This window comes from Panthera leo, chromosome B3, assembly GCF_018350215.1.
Source record: "Panthera leo isolate Ple1 chromosome B3, P.leo_Ple1_pat1.1, whole genome shotgun sequence".
Lineage (NCBI taxonomy): Eukaryota > Metazoa > Chordata > Mammalia > Carnivora > Felidae > Panthera > Panthera leo.
The window spans coordinates 10,217,114-10,239,065 of NC_056684.1; the positions used below are offsets into that span (position 1 = coordinate 10,217,114).

Here is a 21,952-nt window from a genome sequence, read left to right on the forward strand (position 1 = left end):
TATTCTTTTGTGTGGTTTAAAGTTTAGATAAATATCATACTATGTTATAAATGTAAATGTATAATTATACTATAAATTTCACAACTTGTTTTTTTGTATAAATTAGGGTTTTGAAGATTCTTTGAATTCGTTAATATAGCTACATAATTCAGTTTCATTAATTTAAATCCCATTATGTGAGCATTCCATAATGTAGTTGTGCTTTATTCATTTGTTTATTTACTTACTTTTTTTTGAGAAAGAGCACTCACACATGTGCACGTGTGAGCAGGGGAGGGGCAGACGGAGAGAGAGAATCTTAAGCAGGTTCCACAGCCAGCATGGACACAGGGCTCAATCCTACGACCCTGGGATCAGGACCTGAGCCAAAATCAAGAGTCAGACACTCAACTGACTGAGCCACCCAGGCACCCCTTTGTCTCTTCTTCTTTTGATGGACATTTAAATCATTCGCAGTTTTTGACTATATGTGTTCTTGTGGAAGACGTTTCTAGCTTATATACCTAGAGGTGGAATCGCTGGATGGAAGGATGTGAACACCTTCAGCCTCAGTGCCACACTGGTCTCCACGAGGCTTGTACAAAGTACACTTCCCACTGAGCAGGATGAGTGCACCTGTTTCACTACAACTGGGCTCAGTCTCGGTTTGTGGGATTGAGGAGGGTGATGTGGTCTCTCTGTCATTTAATTGGCATTTTCTAGTCCTGATGAGTTTGAGTATCTTTTCCTGTATTTCTTGGCTCTTCAGGTTTCTTCTTCTGCACCTGTTCATGGGCTCCGTTTATTTCAGTCATTGGATAATCATTTTCATATTAATTTGCATGATATCTGAGTCCCTTCAAGCTGCCATAGCAAAATACCACAGACTGGGTGGCTTATAAACAAAAGAAATTTATTTCTTCCAGTTCTGGAGGCTGGAAGTTCAAGGTGAAGGCACAGGGAGATTCTGTGTCTGGTGAGGGTCCTCTTCCTGGTTCCTAGATGGCTGTCTGCTTGCTGTGTGCTCACAAGGAGAAACGCAGGAGGGAGCTTCCTGGGGCCCCTTTTACAAAGGCACCAATCCCCTTCATGACTCTCATGACCTAATTCCTCCCGGAGGCCCTACCTCTTAATACCATCACATTGAGGATTAGGTTTCAACATATGGATTTGGGGGGGACCCACACACTCAGTCTACAGCTCATGAGTTCTTTACATTTATTTGTAAAAACGAATTGTCAACTATATGTTTGAAATTTTTCTGTGTTTTTAAAAAAATAAGTCTATTTTATTTATTATCGAACAATTTTAGTTTCACAGAAAAATTGCAAAGATAGTGCAGAGTTTCCATATACCCAACCCCTTGTTTGTTCTGTTATAATATCTTATATTACCATGGCACACGGGTTACGATTAATAAACCAATATCAGTATGGTATCAGTAAAGTCCATGCTTTCCTTGGATTTCCTTTTACCCGCTGCTCTCTCTCTGTTCCAGGTTCCATCCAGGACACTACATCACAGTTAGTGGTCAGTCATGCCTCCTTGGGTTCCTCTCGGCTGTGACATTTTGCGATTTGCTTTTTAACTTTTGTGTAAACAGTCCTTTCTTGGGCAGAGATTTTGTACTCTAACACCAGGTTTGCCACTTACCTTTAAGATTTGTGCCTTTTGGCTCTAATTTAAGAAATCCTTCCTGTTGGAAGTCCAAAGTCATTTTCTGTTTGTTTCTCTAAGTTTGAAAGCTTCTTTTCACACTCCAGCCCTTAATTTGCCTGGAGGTGGTCTCCATCTATCAGAGAAATCATTTGATTTTTCTCCCATAGGAATAACCAGTTGTTTCTACATTTATGAAGTTGCCCATCTCTCACCTGTTGCTATGTAGTAACACTTTTATCGTAAGTGACTTTTCCGTATATGTGTGACTGTATTTCTCGGCTTTCCGTTTGGGTCCATGGTTCTAATTTATCTCTTCCTTTACCACGCTGACGTTATTGCTGGAACTTCATTGTTTTGTTGTGTTTCCAGATTCTTCCACCTCGTTCTTAACATTTTTCTTGGCTGATTTTGCCCCTGTGCTGTTCCAGATGAGTTTTAGGATCAAGTTCTAAAATTCCATTAACAACAGCTGGTTGGGATTTTGATTGGAGTGACATAGAAGGTCTAGATTCATCGGGGGACATCTTTACAAAGTAGAATCTTCCAATCATTGAATACCGCATTTCTGTTTACTTAGTCATTGTTTTATGCCCTTCAATATTGGTTTAAAATATTCTCTATAAAGATCTCACGGGGCATGTGGGTGGCTCAGTCGGTTAAGTGCTGACTTCAGCTCAGGTCATGATCTCGTGGTTTGTGAGTTCGAGTCCGCATCGAGCTCTCTGCTGTCAGTGCAGAGCCTGCTTTGCATCCTCTGTCTCCCTTTCTCTGTGCTCCTCCTGCTCTCTCTCTCTCTCTCTCTCTCTCTCAAAAATAAATAAAGATTACAAAAATCTCATATGTATTTTGTGAGGCTTATTACTGATGCTTTATTGTTCCTGCTGCTATTGTGAGTGGGACCTTTACCCTCTCTTTTTCTCCTCCTCCTCCCTCTTCTCTCCTCCTTCTCTTCTCTTTCTTTTCTTGCCCCTTCACCTTTTTCCCTTATACATGTTTTTTTTTTTTTTTTTATCTAACACATTGACACAACTCTATTCATTTTGATAACTTCTTGGTAGATTTGCTTGGTTCTTGTATGTGGCAAACACATTGACAAAAATTAATGATAATTTTATCTCTTCCTTTCTTCTCCCTATAATTATGTTCTCTTTTCGTTGTGTTGTGCTCAGTGATGGATAGGAGCAGGACTAATGGGTATCTTGACATCAGTGGGTGCTTTTGGTATCTCATCCTTAAATATGATATCTGCTGTATGTTTTGAATCTTAGTCTTTAGAAAGTTAAGAAAAATCTCTGCTGTTTTGATTATGCCGAGCTTCTTTTTTGTCAAAAAAGTATATTGAGTCTGTCAAATGTTTTTCTGCATCTACTATGATAATTATATGGTTTTCTCCTTGGACCTACTCATATGATATGTTAAAATAATAGTTTTTCTGGTTTTCAACCATACTTGATTCCTGGGATGTGTATTACTAATTCATTGTTAATTTGTTTCATGGCAATAGATTGACAAATTTGATTTGCTAAAGTACTATTTAGGATTTTTACACCTGTTCATAAGATGGTACGTATTTTCCTTATACTTTTTCCATTTGCCTTTGTTACCAAGTTTATTACCACCCCCCCCCCCCCCCCGCCACACACACACTTTTTCTTCTAAAACAAATTGTGTAAGGTAGTGGTAGTTGATTCCTTGAGGGTTTGGTAAAGATAGCCTCTCTAACCATATCAGCTTGCCATTAATTGAGGTAACAGATTTTGATTAACAATTCATTTTTAAATGGCATTAATATATTCAGATATGCTCATTTTTCTTTTGGAAAATTATTTCTTTTAAGCTTTAATTATATTGTCACAAAGTTCTTCACAACATTGTCTTATGATATATATGTTTTTATTAGATTTGTAACAATAAATTCTTCCTTTTTACTACTAATACTACCCATTTGCGCTTTTAGTCTTTTTTTACAATCAGTCTTACTGGAGTTTTGCATATTTTATATTTAAATAATAATATTTTTTCTCATATTTCTTTCTTTATGTCTTAGTTTCTTTTTCATATTTCTTGATATTTTTTAAAAAGTGAATGAATTTAATTAGGAACATTTCACTCCAATTTTGCTTCAGCAGCATCAACTTCTTATATTTATTTTATATTTTCCCATAATATTTACTCTTCATCTCAAAATTATTTAGAAGTGTCAAAATATAATATAATATAATATAATATAATATAATATAATATAATATTATATATATATATATATATATATATATATATATATATATATATATTTATGTTTTGGCCAGATAATGCAATCTATATGCTATAGGGCTTTCTTTTTTTAAAGTTCTGTTGTGAGGTGCATACACATTTGTATTGGTTTTGTCTTATTGGAGAATTGATGGCTTTATCATTATGTAATATACCCCTTATTCCCTGATAATATTCCTTGCCCTAAGTTTACTTTATCTGATATTATCTGAATCTCCAGGATTCTTCTGATTGGTATTTACTGTTTCCATTTTTTTCTTTTATTATGTTTTTAGAGTTAAGTAGGTTCCTTATAGATAGCATATCGTTCCACTTTTTCTATCATATTGTTAGCTGTTTTCTCTATTCTCTTTTTTTTTACTGTTTTCTGCTCTGTTTTATATTATTTTCATAATTCTGTTTTATCTTCAATACTAGCTTATTATTTATTCCTCTTTTTAAAAAATTGAGTGTTTGCCTTGAGCTTACAATATATATCTTTCATTAATCACTATCTTCAAATAATATATTAACTTCACACATCATGTGAGAGCTTTTCAATAGAACACTGTCATTTTCTGTCATGTTTTATGCTACTGTCATGCAGTTTACTTTTACATATGCTAGGGTGCACAATATTTTGTGAGAGAGAGGAAGAGAGAGACGGAGGGAGAGAATGAGAACATGTGAACTGGGGAGCATACAGGGAGAGGGAGAGAGAGAGAGAGAGAGGGAGAGGGAGAGGGAGAGAGAGAGAGAGAGAGAGAGAGAGAGAGAGAGAGAATCCCAAGCAGGCTCCATGCTTTCAGCACAAAGCCTGATGCAGGGCTCAAAAACACGAACTGCGAGATCATGACCTGAGCTGAAATCAGGAGTCAGATGCTTAACCAACAGAGCCACCCAGGCACCCCCTATTTTTACATTAGACACTCAGTTATCATTTATAGTGACTTAAAAAAGAAAAAAGATTTTTTTTTTATATATCCCTATAATTTAGCCATTTCTAGAGGGCTTCATTTCTTTATGAAGATCCAAGTTTCAAATGTAAGTTGATAATATTTGAGGTTCTATGAGTTTCTGCTTGAGGTTCTATGAGTTTCTTGGAGTTGTGGTTTGGCCTGTTTCATTAATTTAGGAAAATTTTTAGCCATTATCTCTTCAAACAGGTCCTATGCCAAATTTTTTCTCTCTTTTCTTTCTGAAATTCCAATTGCACTTACGTTAGATTGTTTGATAGTTTCCCCAAGTCTCTGAATTCTCTTTTCTGGGGTTTCCCCTTTATTTTTCTCTTTATGTTTTAGTTTTGGTAATTTCCCTTGAGTTATATACAAGCTATGTAATTCCTTCGTTGAATATGATGAGTCCCTGATGAGTCCATTAAGGGTATTCTTAATCTGTTGTACTGTTTTAACAAAATTTCTAGCATTTCTATTTGATTCTTTCTAATAGTTTACCTCTTTGTGATAGAATTCTCCATCATGTATGCATGTTATCCACCTTTTCCGTTAGGGCTTTAATATGTTAATTCTAGTTATTTTAAATTAAATAATAATTCCAGCAATGATTATATATATACATATATATATATATATATATATATATATATATGTACATATACATATATATATATATATATAGTTTTTATTTATTTATTTTGAGACAGAGAATGTGCAAGCAGTGGGGGCAGGGCGGAGGGGCAGAAGGAGAGGAGAGAATCTTCTTTTTTTAGTTTATTTATTTTTTTTTTGAGAGAGAGAGAGAGGGGGGTAGGGAGGGGCAGAGAGAGAGGGAGAGAGAGAGAATCCCAAGCAGGCTCCACACTGTCAGCACAGAGCTGATGTGGGGCTCAAACTCATGAACCATGAGATCATGACCTGAGCTGAAACCAAGAGTTGGATGCTTAAATGACTGAGCCATCCAGGCACCCTGAAAGAGAATCTTAAGCAGGCTTCATGCCCAGAATGAAGCCCAACGTGGGGCTCCCTCTCCCCACTGTGATACCATGACCTGAGCCAAAATCAAGAGTCACTTAACCAACTCAAACACCTAGGCACCACTTTATTTCTGTTTTTGTAATATTACTTTGTTTTGACATAATGTTTTGTTCTTGCCTCTTTGTGTATCTTGTAATTTTTGGTTGAAAGTCAGATATCTTATGTAGGACAGTAGAGACTTTTTAAAGAAATGGGTACATCTTCTCTTTTGCTAAGCATTTACGGGATATGGGAGTGTTGAGTTGATCTAGTATTTGTGCTTGGTTTCAGTTTTTTTGGTAGCTATTATTACCTTAGAAATTTGTTTTGACTTCCTTTTTATTGGGGTATAATTTATATACAGTAAAATTTGCCCTTTTTACAGTACAGTTCTGTGAGCTTGCCAAGTGCATACAGTCAATCCAAATACAGAATAGATTCGTTACTCCCCAGATTTCCTCATGCCACTTTGCAGTCAATCCTTACTCCACCTCCAGTCCCTGGCAGCCAATGATCTCTTTGTCACATAAATGGAATTTTGTAATACGAAGCTTTTAATCCATTTTTTTTTTTGCACTTAGCATTATGTACTTGAGCTCTATCTATGTCATTGCACATTTGGCAGTTTATTTTATGGCAGAGTACTAGTCCATGGTATGAATGTACTACTACATTTTCATCCATTTACCAGTTGAAGGAATTTTAGTCCTTTCCATATTTTAGTGTGTTTAAATTAATATTTTATTTAGAATGTTTATAACTTTATTTGCATATGAAGTTTTTCTACTTTTTTTCTCTTGCAAATGAATAATTGCTTTATCTTTGTTATTTCTTTTTTTCCCTATATTCTACTTTTTACTTAAAAAAATATCTTTGAGAGACAGAGAGACAGAGCATGAGTAGGGGAAGAGCAGAGAGAGAGGGAGACACAGAATCCAAAGCAGGCTTCAGGCTCCAAGCTGTAAGAACAGTGTCTGACATGGGGCTTGAACTCATGAGCTGAGATCATGACCTGAGCCAAAGTCAGTTGCTTAACTGACTGAGCCACCCAGGTGACTCTATAGTCTACTTAAAAAAAAATGTTTATTTATTTACTTTTGAGAGGGAGGGGAGGGGCAAGACATACGTAGACAGAGAATCCCAAGCAGGTTCCACACTGTCAGTGAAGAGCCCAATGTGGGGCTCAAACTCACAAACTGTGAGATCATGACCTGAGCTGAAATCAAGAGTCAGACACATAACTGACTGAGCCACCCAGGCAACACCCCTATATTCTACTTTTTAACAGTTTATTTATTTATTTTGAGGAGGAGAGAGAGAGAGAGAGAGAGAGAGAGACCATGTGATTGGGGGAGGGGCAGAGAGAGAGGGGGAGAGAGAATCCTAAGCAAGCTCCAGCTGTCAGCACAGAGTCCAGCGTGGGGCTCAGTCTTACGAACTGTGAGATCATGACCTGAGCCACGATCAAGAGTTGGGAGCTGAACCGACTGAGTCACCCAGGTGCCCCCCTATATTCTACTTTTGTCATTCTGTTTAAGATTTTATTCCCAAATGCTATACACATGCTAGGATCTTTGTAAAAGAGACAGGATGAGTTCTTGCGATTTCGGCACTTGGTTGGCCTTGAGTGTGAACGAAATGGAAGCAAGGAAATTGGGTTTACTGGCAGATTCACTGAGGCATAAGTATGTGTTTTTAGAGACTATTTGATTGACATTGGCACCAGTATTTCTTTTCATAAATATCTTCCTATTCTCCGTGAGAGCATATTTTCATAATGTGGAGAAGTAAGATGACCATATCCTAGGCCATATCTTTTATTTCCTCTCAGGCAACACACAGTTAAGGCCCTTCTCATTTATAGAACCATATGGAGCTGGGAAGAAACACCTCCTCCATACCCCTGTTTTAAAGATTTGTAAATGCAAGCTTAGAGAGGAGAAAAGACTTGCCTGAGACCTCTTGGTGATTAAGCTCTGAAAGTTGGGACCCTACTCTTCATTTTCTGGAGAATGGTATCAGAGGTGGAGAAAAAGCCTGATGACTACATTTGGGGAATTTAGGAAATTATATAGAGAGTTCAGGCAACATTTTCAGTTTCCTCCATTCTTTAAGCAAACTAGGTCCAAGCATATATTTTCTGAAGCCAACGATTCCCTTGTTTACACTCTGCTTTACATCAGATTAGGACCTGACATGAGATAATGTGTGAGAGACTAGAATTCCAGTTCCTTTCTTGACCATTCTGTTTCATTTTACTGTACCTGGAAGGCTTATGATATAATAGGATATACGTGCAGAAGCTTTGGAGAACTGTACCCATTGTTTATATTCTCCCTGAAATATTCTCCCTGAAAAGTGCCCCCTTTGAAATATCTTATGACATACCTCTCTCTTGATCATTATCACACTAAATTTTAATGATTAGTTTCCTTGTTTATCTCTTTAATTAGACTGAGTTTCTTGAGGATGCTATCAGGTAAAACACGTGACTAAATTGATACAATTTTGGGCATAGTTTAGATCCTTTGGTAGACTAACCATTGACATAAAGTGTTTGTAGTAATAATTCTGCCATGGACTCTGGATTGCCAACGGATCCTGTTTTCTTACAGGACAAGTTCCATAAGATACTTGTGCAAACTTTCCTTTCAGCCTTTTAACTCTCCTGTATGAAGAATCTTGGACCAGTTCAGTATATAAATTAGAGATAGGGGATGATTTATATAAAGACTCATAAAATATGCCATGGCCCTTTCTCCTTTTATCTCTTTCTTTATAACTTTGGCTTTTTATAACTCACTTGGAGATACAGTTTAAGGTCTGCTTGCGTCAGGCCCATTATGATTTATGGCTCTGCTCCCTCACCCACCCTCGCCAGAACATTAAAATATATCTGAAGGCCACATCAGCAGCCTATTACTATATTAAAGAGAAGGATATATTAAGAAAGGCAAAGACCTGAGACAGTCTCCAGGAATAGCTTTCCTGAGTAAACATATCCAGCATACGAATCACATTAATTTTGAAATCAAAGGCATCTTCCTGTAACAAAAGGCTTACCGATTCATTTCTCTGTGGAAACCTGAAGAGTTCAGTGATAGCCTTTGGAGGCCCCTGTTTAAAAGTCTGTAGCACATCTGACCCTATGAAACATTGTACAAAGTAATTTGGCCTCTGCCTCTGGTGATTCTGGTTCAAGTGGTCTAGGCATATAGGAGACAGCATCCTTCACAGCAGTCTTCTGTTGTGTTCTGTTGCAAGAGGTCCGGGGACCTCTCTTTGAGAAGCACACGCTCAGGCCTTCTTACTGGGTGGGGGTCGTTTTGCAGAAGCTAGCGACAGGTGAATCTAGATTAGGGCTGTTAGCAAAATACAATATAGCATGAAGGAAAAGGGGAACTGGTCATCATACGTGGTCATGGACTGAATTATGTGGTGGCCCTGAAGGGGAACAATGAGTCTCAGCAGCCTGTGCTACCTCTGTCACTGTGATTCCCACTGTATTGTGTGTTGTCTGTTTGCTTGGCTTGTTCTCCAATTAGACTTGAAGGCAGGGACCATGTCTTTCCTCTCTGTATTCGTAGCACCTAATACCATGCTAAGTTGAGTTTTGCTGAAGACTGAGTGTATAAATACATGAATAGACAAATGAACGAATGGGTTGTAATTCTCCACAAATCACATCCAAGGCTTCTAGCTTACAGGTTTGACCTAGCTTGGGAAAGGCCCAGCAGAGGAAGAAGTTAGTTCATGTACATCAGTCCACATTTTTTGTTTAAAAAAAATTTTTTTTTTAACGTTTATTTATTTTTGAGACAGAGACAGAGCATGAATGGGGGAGGGTCAGAGAGAGAGGGAGACACAGAATCTGAAACAGGCTCCAGGTTCTGAGCTGTCAGCACGGAGCCCGACACGGGGCTCGAACTCATGGACCGTGAGATCGTGACCCGAGCTGAAGTCGGATGCTTAACCGACTGAGCCACCCAGGCGCCCCTGGTCCATGTTTTTGAATGTAAGATAGTTTTTTCCTAGTAAGGAGTTGGACTAGAGCAGTACTTCCAAATGTGGCTGCATCTCAGAGTCACGTAGATGCTTCCCCCTTATTAGTTGTTTTGTTTTTAAGTGACAAGTGTATATATGTGTGGTATAAAGGAAGGATTGACATTATCTCATTCCTGACCCCCATTGCACCTCCCTAGGGCCAACCACACCTACCAGTTTCTTGTGCAACTTTTTGGATATATTCTATGCGTCAGAGGTGATGTACCATATCTTTTCTTACGGGAATGCTCACATGCTAGAGACACTATATTGCACTTGATTTTTTTTTTCAGTTAACAATATACCTTGAAGATTATTCCATATTAAGACATGCAGATCTACCTAATAACTGTAACAGCCACATGTGATTCCACTGTGTGGTATCTATCTGTTTATCTGTCTACCTACCTACCTACGTACCCATCATCCTTCTAGTAATCAATTCTTATAAGAAATGTTATGGGGCTCCTGGGTGGCTCAGTCCGTTAAGCATCCGACTGCAGCTCAGGTCATGATCTCACAGTTTGTGGGTTTGAGCCCCGCATTGAGCTCTATGCTGACAGCTCAGAGCCTGGAGCCTGCTTCAGATTCTGTGTCTCCCTCTCTGCCCCCTCCCTGCTCATGCTCCGTGTCTCAAAAGTAAATAAATGTTAAAAACAATTTTTTTTAAAAAAGAAATGTTGCAGGGTGGCTGGGTGGCTCAGTCACTTAAGCGTCTGACTGTTGATTTTGGCTGAGGTCATGATCTCATGGTTGTGAGATTGAGCCCCAAGTTGGGCTCCACAATGAGCATGCAGCTTGATTAAGAGTTTTTCTCTCCCTCTGCCCCTCCCCCCACTCATGCTCTTGTTCTCTCTCTGTCTCTCTCTCTCAAAAAGAAAAAAAAGAGATGTTAAAATGAGCATCAGTGAATGCTTCTCTTTGAATGTATGAGCAGGTATAGGTAGGATAAATTATTTCTCTTTCTTTCTTTCTTTCTTTCTTTCTCTCATTTTAATTTATTGTCAGGTTAGTTAACGTATAGTGTATACAGCGTGCTCTTGGTTTTGGGGGTAGATTCCAGTGATTCATCACCTAAATACAATACCCAGTGCTCATCCCAACAAGTGCCCTCCTCAATGCCCATCACCCATTTTCCCCTCACCCCTGCCCACCCCCCCATCAACCCTCAGTTTGTTCTCTGCATTCAAGAGTCTCTTATGGTATTATGCCAAGTGAAATAAGTCAGTCAGGGAAAGACAGATATCATATGTTTTCACCCATATGTGGAACTTGAGAAACTTAATGGAGGACCATTGAGGGAAGGGAAGGGGAAAAACTAGTTTCAAACGGAGAGGGAGGCAAACCGCAGGATAAATTCTTCAAGGCGGGATTTCTAGGTCAAAGCGATTACATACTTAAAATTTTGCAAAACTGCTCCCCAAGGAGGCTACACCAATTATATTCTACCAACCGTGTGAATGAGAGTGCCTGTCCCTCCAGATCTTGGTTGGGGAAATCTTTAAAATGAAGACGCTCAGTTCCTCCCAAATCTATTGCTTCCAAACCTACTAAGACCAGCTGAGGGAACTGCATGTTCTTAAAGCTCCGCTTAGAGTGACATTTTATCAATATTTTCATTTCACACTATCCCACATGTCAATGAGTCTGATGCATAAGGTCCGTGACCGTATTGGGAATCACCAGGTGCTGTAGAAGATCCTGTATCTACCGGGTGTTGGCACCAGCTTCCTCACTCCTGCTGCCCTCCCGCCTTTATAAACACCAGCTAAGGAACAGGGACTAGTCTAGGTCAAAAATAATGTTTTAGTCCTTTTTAAAAAAAGTTCTAAATGTTTCTTTATTTAGAATAACATTAGTCAAGTAAAAAAAAAACCTACCAGGACAAATCAGGAGAAGGGAGAGGGAGAGACCGTAGTAAAAAGGAAAAGCTTTATATTATTTTAGTACATTTAAAGGCATTTTTTTCTTACTTTTTGAACATAGGGCCAGCATTTTCATTTTATTCGACCCCACAAATTATGTAACCAGCCATTGTTAACAAGCCTTCCAATGATTCTGATATAAGGGCAGGATGAGAGCCACTGAAGCAAGTGATCTTTTTTTTTTTAATTTTAATTTTATTTAATTAAAAAAAATTTAATGTTTATTTTTGAGAGAGACAGATGCGAGTGGGGGAATGGCAGAGGGAGACACAGAATCTAAAGCAAGCTCCAGGCTCCTAGCTGTCAGCACAGAGCGCGATGCGGGGCTTAAACTCAGGAATGGTGAGATCATGACCTGAGCTGAAGTCGGTCACTTAACTGACACTCAACCTACTGAGCCCCCCAGGTGCCCCAAATGATCTTTAAAAAAAAATATTATTATTTAAATTCAAGTTAGTTAACATACAATGTAGTCTTGGTTTCAGGAGTAGAACCCAGTGATTCTCCTACATATAAGATCCGTATGCTGAAAAGTACAGAAAGCTTATGAAATAAATTGAAGAAGACACAAAGAAATGGAAAAACACTCCATGTTTCAGCACCTTTGGTTTGAAGTTCTCCATTTTCTGCCTTTCTGTGCTTTTGATTTTGGTCTCAAGTCTTCTTTCTGCCTGGTTGAATCACTCAGGGGCTAATGTCTTTTCCACAGGTTCACAAAGATGTACTTTAAACACGTACTCTTTGAGGATACATTCTTTGATGAGTGCTATTTTCAAGATGTTACATCTACTGATACCTATTTCAAAAACTGCACCATTGAATCAACCACCTTCTACAACACAGGTAAGAACATGGGTGGTGTGGGTGCGCTGGGTCAAGGGTCTTGGACTAGTCTTATCTAAGACACGATAGTCTTAGTCATAAGCTTTAGGGGTCGGTAGCAAGGTGCTTACAGATGTGACTACTGAGTCTCACTCAGGTTGGAAAAATGGGTTCTCACCCTAGGTATGGCATGGATTAGTTGCACAGTTTTTGCCAATGCATTTATTTTGTCTGCATGTTTTATTGCACGTGAAGCGAAAAACAAAAGTTTGGGTGAGTGCTCTAGTCTCAAGGAGACTGATGATATGTGCTACAGGTCCTCAGTAGGAACAAAATATAACACAGATGAGGGGTGCATGGGTGGCTCAGTCGGGTGAGTGTCCTGCTCTTGATTTCGGCTCAGGTCATGATCTCACAGTTCATGAAATTAAGCCCTTTACATTCTGACAGTCTGCTTGGGATTCTCTCTCTCCCTCTCTGCCCCCTCCCCCTGCTCACACATGCTCTCTCTCTCTCTCTCTCTCTAAATGAATGGGTAAAGAAGATGTGATATGTACAGACACACACACACACACACACACACACACACACACAATGGAATATTACTCGGTGATGAAAAAGAATGAAATCTTGCCATTTGCAACAACATGGATGGAACTGGAAGGTATTATGCTAAGTGAAATAAGTCAGTCAGAAAAAGACAGATATCATATGTTTTCACTCATTTGTGGAATTGGAGAAACTAAACAGGTGATCATAGGGAAAGGGAAGGAAAAATAAGATAAAAACAGAGAGGGAGGCAAACCACAAGAAATTCTTAAATACAGAGAACAAACTGAGGGTTCATGGGGGCCTTGGGGGTGGGGAAAATGGGTGTTGGGCATTGAGGAGGGCACTTGTTAGGATGAGCATTGGTGTTGTATGTAAGTGATGAATCATAGGAACCTACTCCCAAAGCCAAGACTACACCATATATATCGCATGTTAGCTAACTTGACAATGAAGTATTTTAAAAAATGTAATTTTACTTGATTCTTTTACTTTTTTTAATGTGGCTACTAGAACATTTAAATTTATTTAAGTTGTTCACATCATATTACTATTGAACCGTGCTAGCAAATACAGTTGTAATTACGTATATGAGAAATTATACATGTGTAAAGAACATCTGGAATTGTCTTTAATATTAACTGACAGAGGCTTTGTTAAATAAAACAAGATACATCCAAAAAAATAATTAAAAAAATAAATAAACAACATTAAAAAATAAGGCACAGATGAAAACCCAGGGTTCCAGGAAGGCTGCATTTTACGTACACGGGGTGCTCTTGAAGACCTCGCAGAATTTGAATCTTGCAAAATTCAAGAGTCATGTTCTCACAATAATGAAGGAAAAGGAAAAATTGTATGTTTTCAAGGTCTGTGCATGAAGTGAGATGATAAGAGTATTTTAAAATCGCACCATTTCGGATTTCCGTGATTAAAAAAAAGTTCACAAAATCCCACCAGGCCACCTCTCCTTGTTACTTTTACCACATCCTACGTTAACATACCAGGTCAAGTTGGGATGTAGGGAAACTACCTGAGTTTTACCAGGGGCTCCACCTACATTGTCTCCAGTGAGAAATGCACGATTATTCCCATCTTATAGCCGAGGAAACCCAGGATCACACGTCTTGCCCAAGGCCACAGGGAGCTTGGATTTATTCCTTAGTTGTTTGGCTCTGAAGTATGTCATCTTGTCACTGAACTCCATGCATCATGCCATATCAGTGCGTTCTCCCTGGCATCAGCACCAGGGTTTATGCAAGAACATCTTTTTCTTCTATCAGGTCAGCCTCAAAAGGTTGAATGTCTGGCCTCCAGATATCCCTCAGTCTCTAAAAAATCCATTATGAGATTTACCTTCCTGAACTTAAAAAAAAATGAGAGCTATACATTTCCTATTTGTCATTAAAACCTGACGAATCTTTTAGTTTCTTCTTTCAAGAAGAAACTTTTTTAAGTTTATTTATTTGTTTTGAGAGAAAGAGAGAGAGAGAGAGAGAGAGAGAGAGAGCATGAGCACAATCAGGGGAGCAGCAGAGAGAGAGAGGGAAAGAGAGAGAATCCCAAGCAGGCTCTGCCCTGTCAGCACAGCGCCCAATGCGGGGCTTGAGCTCATGAACCGTGAGATCATGACCTGGTTTGAAACAAGAGTTGGACACTTAATCAACTGAACCACAATGTGCCCCTCTTCTTTCAAGCTTTAGTGTTGCCTCCTTGTTTGCATCCTCTTACATGGGGATTTCTGAGAACACCTGTAGTCATGAAATGTCGGTGGGCTGGGAAGTGATGGAGATAATCAGGTGTAATTTTCTAATTTTGTAGGAGGGAGTTTGGGAAGGTTAAAGAGGGTCAACAGCAGGGCCGGTTCCTGAAAGCCAGGTTTCCTGAGAGCCCACGTAGGCGATCTTTCTGCAAGAACAGTTGGTGGTAGAAGGTGCCGGAAGACTTGGGAACTAGTTTTAAAGCAAATGGTTTATACTTTTTAAAGACTATGTTTTTGGACATGATTTAGGTTTACAATGAAATTAGAAAGAAGGTACAGAGATTTCCATGTAACTCCTGCCCCACCCCCCTCCCCGATTATCAACATCCCCCTACTAGAAGGGTGCATTTGTTACCATCGATGAACCTGTACTGGTATATCAGGATCATCTCAAGTCCAGAGTTGACTGTAGGGATCACTCTTGGTGTTTAGCATTTTATGGGCTTGGACAAATGGATGATGGCATATATTCATCATTACCATGCCATATAGAGTATTTTTACTGCCCTAAAATCCTCTGTGCTCTCCATATTCACCACCCCCTGCTTCCCATCCTGGACACCACTGAGCAGATGGTTTTTCTTTTGAAGAATGTTCAGGTTTCTGCATGGGCTCTGGACCTAATTCTCTCTCTTTTTAAAAATTTTTTTAATGTTTATTTATTTTTGAGAGAGAGAGAGAGAGAAGACGAGCTGGGGAGGGGCAGAGAGAGAGGGAGGCACAGAATCTGAAGCAGCCTCCAGGCTCTGAGCTGTCAGCACAGAGCCCGACATGGGGCTTGAACTCACGGACCACGAGATCATGACCTGAGCCAAAGTCGGATACTTAACCAACTGAGCCACCCAGGCGTCCCTGGACGGAATACTCTTGTCTTCTGCTTCCTATAAGCTGGGTAGCCTTGGACCTTGGTGTCATCTCATTGATAGAAACAGGCTGTTCTGTAGCCTGCGAGATGACATATTCAGGCATGTCTCTCAGTGAGTGTTCCTTACATTTTCCTTATAGGAAGTTGAAGCCGTCCTTACATTTTTAGAGTTTCCTCTCTTCATTCATACCTGGCCACATGTCACCTTGACTTTGAGACCGTCTGATTCCCAGAGGCTTGTGGCAGTCTGCCCATGGAAGGGGCATGACTTCATCCCTTCCTCTGCCCCATCTCTCCCCAGCCCCCCGTCCACTTGCCACGAACCAAAGGTTTCCTTCTCTCCCCAGACCTCTACGAGCATAAGTTCATCAACTGCCGGTTTATCAACAGCACCTTTCTGAAGCAGAAAGAAGGCTGCCACATGGACTTTGAGCAAGATAATGACTTCCTGATTTACCTCGTCAGCTTCCTTGGCAGTCTGTCTGTGTTGCCTGGGAACATCATTTCTGCTCTGCTCATGGACAAAGTTGGAAGACTCAAGATGATCGGTGAGTAGTCAGGCATGCCGCCTCTCCTCCAATAGGTAAGGACGGTGGCTTTCAAGCATAATAAAGAAGCAGATTTTTTTTCTTTTCCTTGAAGAAATCTCCCACTGGAAACCAAACAGATGAGACGGCATCTGCTGGTGTAGGAGCCAAGGGGGCAGGCATGTTTCCAAAACCCCAGGACTCCACGGAGATAGTTTGAGACCCATGGTCCAGGTCAGGGAGTCCTCTTTAATTTCCTGACTGAGCGATTCTTTGATAGTCATGGTATTAGCACTTCAGTAAGGATATTAAATATATCCGCTCTACCCACTGTGTATGATTATTGTCAGAAAAATATATAAAGTGCTCTTAGATGAACATCGATTCATTTGCAGGCTTTAAAATAAATTGCATTACTTATTATTATTTAGTAGTGTTAACACTTGGGCTTTGGAGATGGACAGAATTGTGTTGGAGTCCTCCTGAGGCTTATTTGACTTTGGAAATGCTCCTTTATTTCTCCAGGCCTCAGTTTCCTTATCGGTAACTGTAACTGGCTGGCACATTGTGTCGCCAGAGGATCTCACAGTGCTTGGTGCACAGATGGTCCTTAAAAATGGTAGCAGCATTCATGTATTTTGCTTCACTGCACCAGGATCCCCAGAAGTTTGCTACAGAAACAAGAACCAAAAAGTACACACCCAGGGCCAGGAAAAACATACATTAGAATATATATATTGTCAGCCCAGGGTGGGGACCAGAACAACACACGGATTCACATGTCGTGAAGGGTCTGCTCTAGGGTTGCAGCTGATCAGGAAAATTAATACCAGCTCCCTAGCAGTGAAGTTCAAAGGCAAAGAAAATAAGTCACGTAGTCATTTTGTCAGAGAAGAACAAATCAATCAGGTAGATCTTGGCAAGGGAATCTTTTCCTGATGTTGGGCTCATATTGAATATTGTTGTTATAGAGGAGCATAGATATTTGGAAGGGTAAGCACAAGACATGGCTGTGATTTCAGCTTTTTTTTTTTTGTAAGTTTATTTTGAGAGAGACAGAGACAGCAGGAGTTGGGGAGGGACAGAGAGAGACAGAGAGAGAGAGAATCCCAAGCAGGCTCTGCACTGTCAGCTCAGAGCCCGATGTCAGTTGAACTCATGAACCATGAGATCATGGCCTGAGCCGAAACTGAGAGTTAGACGCTTGACCGACTGAGCCCCCCGCCAGGCGCCCCAACATGAGTTCAGCTTTTTAAGTGTGTGGTGAGGATAGGGTCATCTCTAGGCCTGGAAGATTGAGCTGTCTCCTGTGTACTGGTTAGACCCGAGTCCCCTGAGGGAAGGACAGTGTTTGCTAACTCCAGCAATGCCCAAGCTTTTCTGAGGAAGGGGCTACACCATGCATAAGACCAGTGGCTGGGAGTCAGGTGACCATCTTGGCCAACATTCTCTTTATGAGTCTGCACACCTTCCTTTCCTTCTGCGAGCTTATATTACACAGTTGTCAAAGTACTACCTCTGTTTGCTCCAATGAGATAAGGCACGTGAGCATAGGCATGTGACATTTCTGCCCTTCTGCCACTGGCCTCTTGAGTCCCAGGCTGAATAGTGAATTCTGAGGTTGAGGCCTGGGGTAGCCTGGGACGTCTTTGGGAAGGCAGGGCCTGTGAGGAATGGGGTGGGTGCCCATGTGCAGGGGCGTGGCTCACTGCCCAGAGCAGGCACATGTTCCCTAATGGAGACAGCGGGAAGGTTGGGCCCCGGGGAGAAGGCAGGACAGTGAGAGAGCAGACATCCCCTTCACCGCTACTGAAGCTCTCCTTAGCACTGTGAATGTACCCCAGATCAAAACTGATTTCTGGCATGCTCCCCAATTGGATAACCGGAACTAATATTTCTCATTCTTTATGTTCTACACGTTTTTTTAAAAAAAATTATTTATTTAAAAAAAATTTTATTAAACGTTTATTTATTTTCGAGAGATAGAGAGGGTGCAAACAGGGGAGGGGCAGAGAGAAAAAGGGAGACACAGAATTCGAGTCAGACTCCAGGCTCTGAGCTGTCAGCACAGAGCCCGGTGCGGGGCTCGAACCCATGAACCACGAGATCATGACCTGGGCGGAAGTCAGGTGCTTCACCAACCGAGCCACCCAGGCTCCCCTATGTTCTACTCTCTTATTAGCATCTGTATTTTGTTTCTCTGGTTCTGTTGAGAGCTCAGACCGTTCTTTCTTTGATCTTTAGTAGAAAGCCTGGCATGCCGGGGACCAACTGTGATATTATCAGTGCGCAGCAGTAGATGCTTAATAAATGTCTCAATGGCGTGTGGGTGACCTGTTTTGAAATAGCCTTTCCATGAAAGGAAATGGCTATTTCCTCAAATTCCCTGCAGAATCTGCGAGGGCAGAGTTTGTCCTGTTTGCGATGCTGTGCTGTTTCCTGTGTTGAACTAGCGTCTTGTTAACAAGGGTACAAGTTTTCCTGATGAGACCGTTAGTCCTCGTGTATTCATTCAATAAGCAATAATTTATGCGGCGCATACTCTCTGCCAGGCTGTGCGGTAGACAATGAGAACACGGCGATAATTGAGACAGACACTGTCCTTATGCTCACAGAGCAAATGATCTATTGGGAGAGAGAGACAGAAACTAGAAAGTTCATTTAACGAATACTTACGAAGCACATATTATAGGTCAGGCTTTGTGCCAAGCATTTTGTTAATATTAACCTATTTAACACTCGAAATAAACCTGCGAGGTAGGTACTGTTTTTGCCCACACTTTACAGATGGGGAAAGTGAGGCAGCACAGAGAGGTTATGAGACTTGCTCAGTGTCACGCAGGGGAAGCAGGGATTTGAACTCAGGCCTCTCAATCACAAGTGAAATGAGAATTAACCAAGGATCTATAGCAGGCCACAGGGATCTACGGTAGGATTACCTAACATAGATGAGAGGCCAGTTCCTCAACTATCACTTGATTCATTTGACGGTCATATTTTGTATTCAACAAAGAGCTGTCAACATTTATTGTAAGCCAGGTGCCATGGCTGGCCACTTTGAGGGAGGCATGCGTTTAGATGATAGGGTTCTCAAGGCACTGGTGGTCCAGGAGATGTTTGTCTCCTTCCTCGCTGTTTGGAAAGAGATTGCAAGGTGACCTGCTCACAGCCCTACCCCTTCCCAGAATCAGCAGAACCCAGGCGATGCTTACCATGTCTCCGCTCATCAGTAGGGTTTGGCCTCAATCTTCACAGCTCCAGGTCTGAGTGTGAGATTCCAGGCAGAGGCCCCCCAGGAGGCACTTGTTGGTGAGACCAGGCCCCCAACATGGCTTCTTGGCAACTGGAGGACCTGTCTTCCCCACCCCCACCTCCCCCCCACCCCCGGTTGCCTGGTGGGGCACCTTGGCCTGTTTCCCAGCTGGTAATTTGCAAGCGGCTTGCTTTCTTTCTGCTAACCATTCTCACCGCATTTCCAGCCAGACCCCTGGTCTATGCTGTGCATCCACTCCACATTTCCCAAGCTCTTCTGGGCCGGGCTGGGTGGGTTGGATTTGGGCAGCGTTTGACACAAGCCTTCTTTTAGTGGGACCTCTTATCATTAGCTGGATCAGCCAGAGTGCTGGTGGGAAAAAGAAGCCACCCCAGAGAGTTCTAGTGAAGAGACCTTATTGATGGGATGTGACTTTTAGAGGGGTGGGCAGGGCTATGGGAACAAATAAGGCAGATGAGGCACCCGGATGCTAGCAGAAGTGGCAGCAGTTTCCGCCTCTAGGGTTACAGGGAAAAAAATAGCCCAGTGAGAACTGGAACCATGAAGGGGGAGGCTCCTGGAAGGAACCATAGTCCTGTGGGGGGGGGGGGCTGCAGCCATCACCAAAACGGGGCTTATAAATGGGATGGGAATTGGGAAGAAATACTCCAACCCCTCTCCGCTCCCAGCTGACAAGGTATGCAGTCTCTGGGGGTAGCTTCTCAGGGCACAGGGCAGGGCTGAGAAGGGCAGGTCAGATATCTGGGCCGGAGATGGGAATAAATGAAGAATTAACAGCCGGCCTTTCAGGTTTTCTTCGGCAGCCCATTGATGGTTATGCTCTCAATAGCAGGTAAGCTCCACGAGGTGGTTTTGATACTCATGTATCTCAGGCACCCAGAACAATGTCTGGGACATAGATTTTCAACTAGGGCCCCCTCTGGCTCATCCCCAGTAATTCTGGGCTGGGCAGCACCACAGCATGAGGATTTCAAAATCCTTCTCGGGGGCTGACTCTGGTGACATGACCCAAGCAGAAGGCTCTGCTCCCATGACTGGAGCACCATGTTTGGGGCCTCAAGCTGTGCTTTCTCCGTGTAGAGATAGACCTGTTGCACAGGCTGCACCTGTGAAGGTGGGAGAAGGGGAAAGACTGGTGGGTGACAGTCTTGTCTTCATTTTTTTCTTCTGCCCTTGACCTCCCCCTGTAGGTGGCTCCATGCTGATTTCCGCGGTCTGCTGCTTCTTCCTGTTTTTTGGCAACAGCGAGTCTGAGATGATTGGCTGGCAGTGCCTGTTCTGTGGGACCAGCATTGCAGCCTGGAATGCTCTGGATGTGATCACGGTGGAACTATATCCTACCAACCAGAGGTCAGTTCTTCCCTGGGCTTCCCTCTGGGAGTTGTTTGGACTTCTGTGGCCAGAGGTCTACCCGTTCCAAGATCCTCTGTCGCTGCCATCTTTATCTTCCGGGTGTTTTGTGAGCAAAGCATCTCTTAAGCTGTTGAGTTTCTCCTGTAGGGGGGCCAGCAGAGGCATGGAGATGAGCAGGCTAAAGCCTGATAGAGTGGGGTGGGTGGCTAGATACAAAGGACAGGTGCGAACCATGTTCAGGAGAGAGGAATGAGGGTGACACCGTATGTGTCATGCAATCCAAAGAGAGGTGAGAATAGGCCTCTGTTGGGAGATATGGGACAAAGTTGAGGAACTAGGTAAACAAAAGGTAGATGAGAAGTAAGGGAAGATAAAGGTAGGGATGAGGCATGATGGTCTAGGGCATGTGCAGAGAACGTGGTAGGGAAGCCCAGCATTTACTTTTATTTTGTGCAAGCCATATGAGAAGAGTCCTAGTTTAAAGGCGTAGGGTCAAGGCCATTACGTAGCAGTTATTTCTCGTTATGGAGAAGGAGTTGTGAGTTTGAAGGGTAGCAGGTAAGTGGTCCTGTGGTCACAAAGGAGTGTGAAGAGGGGGAGCCAAACCATAAGAGACTCTTAAAAACTGAGAATAAACTGAGGGTTGATGGGGGGTGGGAGGGAGGGGAGGGAAGGTGATGGGCATTGAGGAGGGCATCTGTGGGGATGAGCAGTGGGTGTTGGATGGAAACCAATGTGACAATAAATTTCATATTAAAAAAAAAAGGAGTGTGAAGTGATATGGAAGGCAGGTGAATGAAATTCTGCAAAATATCTTAATGATATTCTCCAAATGGGTGACAGAAGTGTTGGAATATGGATAGCATCCCATATTTGGAGCCCCCCTCCCCTGAACCAAAGAGCTTTCTAAGCTTTACAAAAAATAAGAGGAGGAAAAATTATCATTATATCAACAGTATATGATTTT

General features: G+C 41.6%; 1 protein-coding gene across 5 annotated transcripts in view; it reads left to right on the forward strand.

Moving 5' to 3' along the window:
• Positions 1-21,952, forward strand: part of SV2B (synaptic vesicle glycoprotein 2B) — a 215,436-nt gene that overhangs the window by 188,853 nt on the left and 4,631 nt on the right. For all 5 annotated transcript variants that reach the window (XR_006203348.1, XR_006203347.1, XR_006203349.1 and 2 more), the window contains exons 10-12: positions 12,543-12,676; positions 16,179-16,379; positions 20,823-20,982. Coding sequence is in view for 1 of the 5 variants with exons in the window: in XM_042941075.1 (XP_042797009.1) it covers positions 12,543-12,676; positions 16,179-16,379; positions 20,823-20,982 (495 nt within the window). In the remaining 4 variants the exon portion in view is untranslated. The remainder of the gene's footprint in view (positions 1-12,542; positions 12,677-16,178; positions 16,380-20,822; positions 20,983-21,952) is intronic.